Source organism: Dipteris shenzhenensis, chromosome 29 (genome assembly GCF_047967505.1).
Source record: "Dipteris shenzhenensis isolate YYH24624 ecotype China chromosome 29, Dip_SZ_1.0, whole genome shotgun sequence".
Lineage (NCBI taxonomy): Eukaryota > Viridiplantae > Streptophyta > Polypodiopsida > Gleicheniales > Dipteridaceae > Dipteris > Dipteris shenzhenensis.
The window spans coordinates 36,893,444-36,901,680 of record NC_141624.1 but is presented as its reverse complement, the minus strand read 5'-3'; the positions used below and the strand labels follow the sequence as shown (position 1 = coordinate 36,901,680).

Sequence of the window (8,237 nt, the reverse complement as noted above, 5' to 3'; positions counted from 1 at the left end):
GGAAGTCTTTCATTCATCCTCTCTTTGAACACCTTCTCTCCTTCTTGAGTTTCATTTGTCGTTGTCTTCTTTTTTAGCACCTCTTTTTGCAGGGCTGTTGCTAGGCTTGCATGTGTTCCCTTTTCCTCCATGAGGGTGGGCTCCTCCCTCGTCTTCATCTTCTTCTCCTAAGCAAGAGAACGCTAGGGACTGTTCTGGTGGACAGATCAAAGAGCAATGGAGAAGATACCCCTCCTAGCCGTTTGTGGTGTTGCCGAGAATGAGGTCTTGGCACATCTCCAACCTCGATTGGCCCGATGGCAATGGAGAAGATACCCCTCCTAGCCGTTTGTGGTGTTGCCGAGAATGAGGTCTTGGCACATCTCCAACCTCTATTTGCTTGCTAGCCTTTATTAGCAATGGCGAAGTTATGCTCATCTTGCGTGTCTCTTCAGCATGATCACAACTACCACCTCCACGTCCTCTTGCATGGGAATTGTTTCCCCCTCTGTTGATGGCAGTTGAGTGTCTTGAGCTGGTGAATAGAGGTTCTCTATCATGTTCACCAAAAAAGCTTGCATGAGCAGTCTGCAACCCCCGCTGGTGAAAAGAGATTGTTTGTCTTTCTTGGCTACAGGGGAGGGAGCTCTAAGTCATATGCGAGCAGGTTATTCCAACTTGTTGGTAAGCTGTCCTTTCAGTCCCAAATCCCGTACTAGCTTTGTCTATAGTTTAGGCTCAAGATGTGAGAGGGTATGATGTAGATAGGCATTCCCATCGAGATCACCTCCATCGCCATCACTTTCTTCCATCTCTCCAAAATAAAAAAGGAGAGTCACCCATTGAAGATCTTGCATTACTTTGTAGTATATTTTCCAACAAGCCAATAAGGCCCAACTAAATTTGATCTAAGGATCAAACACACAACACACACACAACAACAAGATCACATCACAAACCACCAAGAGAGAAGAGAACTAGAGGTGAACATGTAGCATGGGAAGCTGACAACGTGACAAGCAATGAGCAATTCTATATGACAAGCAAGCTCTGCAAGCAATTATCATTAATGAGCAATTCTATATGACTTTATAACCGATCAATCCTTTCATGCTTGCTTTTCTCTAATTTCAAGCCCTATTAGCAATGGTGAAAATGTGAAATTTATGTGATTCTCAAACCTCAAGTTCTTCACAAAGTCTTTTTTCCCACAAAACCATTAGCTTCAAGAGCTCATGAGTTTTGTGAGAAAACTACGATGTCATAAGACTTTAAGTAAAGTTTTTTTGAATATGCACACTGCATACTACTACTAGGGGACCTACACGTTGCTGCTATGGCACAACATGATTGTACCCGGTGGCAATTGGAGTTCCAAGAAAGTCATGAAGGATGTACAAAAGGAAGGAATCGTTTTCCTTGGATTTAATCTTTGAAGGTGTGTGCAGTGATTCACATTTTGGTGGGCTCAACCATGTGGTAGGCACACACAGATGTTGCGGGTCATTGGTCCCTGTGCACAGCTAAATTTCCATGTGGTAGTTGCACATTCATTTTCCTCTCCTCTCGCTTACAAGAGAGAGCTCTCAAGATGACATCTACAGAGAGCCATCATCTTCACTTTGCACATCACTTGGGAGCATAATACTTTAGGTTTGAGAGAGAGTCAAAAGGCGAGAGTGGTTCTGCAAGGCTTGGCCTACAAGAGTCTTTTACACCCTCTTGATGAGAGTTATTGGATCTATAGACCACCACCCTGGTTGTTAGTCCCTATTCTGGAGATTCCCTAAGCAATGAGTTGGGCTCTTCAAAAATAGGTTGGGTTCTTCAGACATCTAGTCTACATTTGTACTTACCATCTTTAGGTCTGATTTTTTCTTTTTTTGGCAAAAATTTTGTTCATATTCCAGGCAAAAGAAAGAAAAAAAAGATAAAAAGTACAACCAAAAAGAGGTATTCAATCTCCTAGAAAAATGGGAGAACTAAAACTCAACAGTTCAAAACTGCTACCCCTTGTCTAAAACTTTAGTCTTGCCATAGTACTTCATAACATTGGAAAGATCTTCCAAGGTTCTAGTTCAAAGCACATGATTTCTTTGACCGTTCTTGAGGATAACCTCATTTTTGAATGGCCAAATATGCATGATGATTACAGCTCTGAGTAACTGCCAATAGCTATAGAGGATATTATTTAGTTTACCTTTGTCACCTAGTAATGCTACTCTCCAAGATAGCTTCACCAATATGGAGTGCCAACCACCTTGTCACACTAACATAGTTTATCTTGATTTCTACACACTCCCATAACATATGCATTATGGACTCCTTATAGTGGCTACATAAGGTCGAATAGGAGATATCTTTGGATTCCACTTCACAAGCCTGGCTTTGACTGGCAGTTTATAGACCACAACTCTCCATAAAATAAAACTCAACTTGGTTGAGGGGGTAGCTTTCCATACCCTTTGTGCTCTACCCCTCTAGCTTGTAATGTAATCATAGGGAAAGTACATTTTCCACTTCAACCGATCCATCAATATCCCCTAGGCATTCACGGCTCTAAAATCTCTTAGAGTGCACTTATGCAGAGGGGGCATCCTGAAAGCATATCTCATGGTCCAATCATCCCTGATTCTATTAAAGAGAGACCTTGTCAACTCTTTCTCTCCATTCAAGAGATGATTGAAATTAGCCAGTTGATCAATATGGATCCAACTCCCTAAGCCTAGATCCCAAATTTGCCACAAAGTCTTCAATCACTTAGCAAAGAGTTTCTTAACCAACCTAGGATCACTCTTGAAGAAATATTACCCTTTTGTAAAGGCCCATTTTGATAACCAAATAGATCCCCTAGAGAACCGTCCTCTGCAGATGCAAATCTAATGCTCTGTGCTTGTCAGCGGGGGAAACCCACTCTGAGACAAGACTTAAAACTCAAAGGGGATCCAACTCGACCAAGCTCGACCTCAGCTCCATGCTGTTACGTAAAAGATTCTTCGATCATCTTTAGCTCCTCTTGGAAGCTGATGTTTTTGATGCATTAATAGAAGTTTTCTTTTCTATGGACATGGGCATCAAGTTCTAGAGAGAGAACAATCTCAAAGTTCTAGAGAGAGAACAGCCTCAAATTCTATATGTACTCTCTTTAGTAGATTATGCACATTGTATACTACAACTAAAAGCATAATAATATACTGGCTTGTTTTTGGACTCCTTCCCCTTTGTCCAACGAAGAAGATTCTGATATGGCGATGGCAAATATAACTGTTGTATGAGGGCACAAGCAAGAGCAGGGCTATGGCTACCACACAGTCCCTTCGAGCCTACGCTGCAGTTCTGCGTTTGGCTCGATTGCTTCCTTCCGAGACCCGTTCCTACTATCGTAGATTTGCCAGAGAGAATTTTGCTACTTACAGTGACGAGACTGACCCTTCCTCCATTGCTACTCTTCTAAACCGCGCCTATGAGCACTCTTGTTGGGTCCTCAAAAAGGTATTTCCTTTGTGGGATAAAACACTCAACCTTCTCCTTCGATTTTGACTCCCGCGGGGATTGTTCGAGTGATTATTTTGGTTTTCTCAACAGTATGGAGTCGACGAGGCAGCCGCCGACAATTTGAAGCGGATTTGTAAGTGATGACCACTCGCTCAGAAAGGGGCAACACTCTCGCAATGGCATTTGATTCGTGTTGGCGAGCGTTGTTTAAAGATGTCTGTCCTCATGTATACCTGTGCTTCTGCGTTAGAGATTGTTCAAAACGTAGAGCCTAAAGATGAAGCCCACAACCTATAGGCATTTCCCGTCGATTGGTTCGTTTTTGTAAACCAAGTGGAAGGCCCGAGGGCCAATGGGTTGGGTTGCAATGGGGATGTTTACGGACAATTAATGCGTTCACTTGCACGTAAGTGTCCTTATGCTTTGTTGGAAGGAAGCAATGGTACGTGGTTACTTTTACATGGAACTTTTACTATTGTTACAATTTATTTTCTCTTTCTATGTCTTGTTTATGAAATCTTTGTGAGGGCAGGTTATTGTTTTAGTCGGGATCTTACATATACAAAACCAAAATGTACAATCTGAAGTTTGCAGGGTATATGATTGCCACTTAAGATTGGAAGAAATCTAGTAGATACTTGTTTTGAAAGTTCTTTTGCACTTGCTTGGGATTGGGAATAAGCTTTTTTGCTTAGTCATGCTATCGTCAGGATGAAGCACATTGCTCAGATAAAGTGTTCAATAATTTAAATCAATGGCAGCTGATGTAGGAGAATCCTTTTACAGATCTGTTCAGCCAGATCTAGGAGCAAGTTCATCAGTTTCCAGTGGGAGGTTTGAGTGTATAAATGGCCTCCCATCCCCTTATTCTACTCATGAGCTCAGTAGCTCTTCAGCCTTCAGTTCCATCATCCAACAGCAGTGCCAGCGCTAAGTAGCAAGAATAAGAATTCAAATCGTCATTTGCCAGAGGAGTTGCTTCTGCTGCAATTTGCCGTCAGATGCCTAAATCAGCATGTGGGTTCACTTTGCAGGGCCCCAAAGGCCCAGGTCGAATGTTAGGGTAGGGGCTTCTTGAAAGGTGCACAGATGCTTGGAGAGATGAGAGCAAGAGGTAGCAGGCTGATGGAAGGTGGTAAGGACAGGGAGAAGCTAGCAGATTAAATCACAATTGGAGAAGAAGCACTGCAGCTGAGTAGAAGCATCTAATCTAAGAGCAAGAAAGCTTTAAAATTGAAAAACAGAAAAGTTGAGAAGCCAGAAAGCTAAGCTGGCATTTTAAATTAGAAAATTGTAACTTTAATATTTATATATTTATTCTAGGTTGAAATAATCAATTAATCAGTTAATTGATTCTCAATTACCTTTTTGATATTTTTGCCCTATGAACCCTGCACCAGTGTACAGAGTTAATTACACGTTAGGCCTATGACATATATTATCCTAGCCTTGATAGGCATATATTTTTAACCTAGACAACTCAAAATTTACCCAAGCGAAAAACTCGACATGCTCTATCTACTATGCATGTGAATCAATTGGTTCTAAAGATCACATCTGCCTCGTGGATATACTCTACAGGATCTTGATTTGTCCTCATTAAGCCAAGCATCATCACCTAACACACCAAGGATCACCCGGAAGTCCAACTTGAAGATGTTAGGTAGAGTATTGTAGACCCTACAGAGGTTAGTGGATGTGCGAAGTGTCATCAGGCTTGTACGACATGTTCAATAATATTAGATGGAGGGTGATCCGGTAAATCGTGGTCCAACTATTCATAACTCCACTGATATCCTCTGCATGCACTAGCGTCCAACGTCCTGTCACTGAATGTGACTCTCTGTTACCAAAGATCCATTGCGTGCTGAAACCATACTCTTCAGGAGATGGTAGGAATGAGTACCTCCCAGACGTACCCTCCAGATAAACTTCTAAGTGGACCTTTTTAGCAGATGCTCCAGTCAGTGTAAAAAAGACTGCCTCAGAATGGTCATACTCCTCCTCAGCCCTCTTGGTGGAGACAGCCACATTCTCCGCCAATCTGGGCAATTATTGCTTTCCTTTAACTCCACAAAGGAATCTGGGGCTCTGGCCCACTGCTCAATGTTATACATGAGCACTATCACTTCCTGGTCTGCATATCTGATCTCAGGTCTACTGGGTGTAATTACCAAGAGCACCTTTTCTTCACCACATTATTTGTTTCTAATTCTGATGACTTCTTTTACTCACCGTCCTTTTGATCCTTATTCTTTCTGTATCACAATAGTAGCACTTTTCCTTCTTTTCGGTTTCCTCATGAGGAGTCGTCTTCATCCTTTGTCTTTATCCTTCTCATTGGGCTTACCTTTCTCAGGTTTGTCCTCACCTTTACCCTTTCCTTTGTGGAAGCGATAAGTGCCTTGTCTTGGCCATCATGGTCATATAGTCAGAAGGGAAGCTTCTTGAATGTGAGTGACTTCGATCTCTTTCTAGCTATCAAAGGCTGTTGCCAATCTGTTGATGATCCTTGGCAGTTTCTTGTGCATAAGAGTGACTAACTGATGGCTACCAACCTTCTGACAATCGCCGCTAGTTGATCTCTTAGGACCTTTACTTTGACCAGATCTTCACTTACCAGTTCCTGTCTTCCATTGTCAGCATAAACATCTAATTTGAAGAGTCACAATCCTTACTGTATTTCTGGTCTAAAAACAGATCATGCAAGATCATCTAGGCCTCTTATTGCGTTCACTGCTAATTATGTGGCAGAGTCACAATCCTTGTTGTATTTCTGGTCTTGAACACATCATGCAAGATCGTCTTGGCCTCTTATTGCGGCCACTGCCAATTACGTGGTAGCGTTGAATCTGCAGTTGTCTAGAGGACTAGAGGTAGGTATTGACTCAGCAGCTCCCAATCCTTCACATCCATAGGATCTGCTCCTTTGATGACTTTGCCAGTGGCATGCACCTGATCATTTGACAAGAATAACTCAGGAGATCACTCAGATCAGGGAGAATGAACAGCAGTATTGACAGCCTAAAATACTCAATGTAAGCTTCACTCAAATGCTTAAATCTCTTACAAAGGGTAGCAGGCCTAGATGCCCAACACCTGCAACACATGCTGCTTTCCTGCATGCTTAGTGGAATGCTTCAGTTCTACAGTGTACTCCGAAACTCTGCTTCAAACTCTTGTTTGCCATGCGCCGCGCCCCCCCCCCTGCCCCTCCCGCAACCCCTGCCTGCCCAAAACTATCAGATTTGGGCCGACTGGCCCCAGATCCAACTGTGGGGTGGACAACACATGCATTCACACAGCCCACATGGCTGATATCTCCCTCTCGCATCCAGCCCTAACTGTTGAAGGTCTGCTAGCCTTTCATGCAGTCCATCTACTGCCCGCATGACAGCCCATGTAGCATCCTATATGACAGGCCTCAGTGTTTGCCTATATGACAGCCCATGCAGCATCCTATATGTTGGATGGTGCCAAGTGCCTTCTCTCTTCTTTACATTATTTGGGCCATTCGATTCCAAGAGAGGGTGAGGCATATGCCCCAACATGGAAGTTCTAACTTATTGATGTGCAGATAATCATAAACGCACAATTCAGATTTTGAATATGCTTACTAGTTTGTTTCATGGATTTTCTTGGAGGTATGCTTCCAAAAAATATTTCATTTTCTGGGAAAAAAAATATTTCATTGACAAAAAAAAAGACTTGAGTTCCTCACCAAAAGCCGCCTCATATGGGGATATTTGATATTACATATTGAGTGATTCAATTTAACTCTTCCCAGTAGTTTTGCTACTCGCCATTTAGGATTGTGTCAATAGATGGTGAGGCATATGCCAAGTCGCAGCATATTGATGTGCAGATATTTATATACTTGAATCAACCTTATGTGTATCACTTGAATTTTAATAAACTTCATACTTTTTAACAATTCAATTTTTGAATTTGCTTGACAGTTTAGTCATGCTGTTCAGTTTTGCTTGATAGTTTAGTTTCTTAAAGGCATGCTTCTAAACAGACTTGAATTGCTAGCGAAAAGCTGCCTCCTATGGACATAAGGAGTGATTCAATGTGACTTTTCCAGTGGACACATAGGATTGCATAATATCCGAATTGATTACATATTTATGAGTGTGGGTGAGGGAAAATCTCAGCCTAGTTTCAAAAGTACTAAGCATCGTCCTTCAAGAAACCTTGGATCTTGTTGTGCTACAATATGATGAGCCTCACTACAGATAGTGTGGTTATGTTGAGAACATTTTTATGTGTTGTTAGTTAATGTATATACATCGTAATGCTCAAGAGGGGATACCTCACATGTCAATAGGCCATGTGTTGCCCTTGGGCTGCCCTGTTAGGCTGCCTATAGATCAGTCCCTATAGTTGACCAAGACTATGGTTGACTGGACTGTATGACCAATGCCTAATTGATTAGACCTTTTTTGATCAGTCAAACCTACTTGTCAAGATGTCAAACTGATGCCTTATTGTTAGATATCAATGCTCCACTCTCGTGTAACTATGCGGGAACCAGCTAACTGTACTTGTAAGCCCCCCATATGAGGAGAAGGCATTTGAGTAGCTCGGTTATCCGGTAGGTCCTAGTTTGGACACCAGAGGGAGCCCATGTGTGACCTGATGGCTAGACGGAGTTGGCAGACTACCAACGAGGCTACATGCAAGTACAGGAAGGCATCCCATGACTAACCGCACTGAGGGTAGACGGAGCATTTCCCGGGGTAGCCCACTCTTGGGTTGCG

General features: G+C 42.4%; 1 protein-coding gene across 1 annotated transcript; it reads left to right on the top strand.

Annotated features, from left to right (window-relative positions):
• The first annotated feature begins 3,160 nt into the window (after positions 1-3,160).
• On the top strand, positions 3,161-3,973 carry LOC147882785 (complex 1 protein, LYR family protein). Its single transcript, XM_087400974.1, has 2 exons — positions 3,161-3,471; positions 3,565-3,973. Exons 1-2 carry the CDS (start codon positions 3,277-3,279, stop codon positions 3,613-3,615), a joined length of 246 nt encoding a protein of 81 aa, XP_087257100.1. The 5' UTR covers positions 3,161-3,276; the 3' UTR covers positions 3,616-3,973.
• The last annotated feature ends 4,264 nt before the right edge of the window (positions 3,974-8,237 follow it).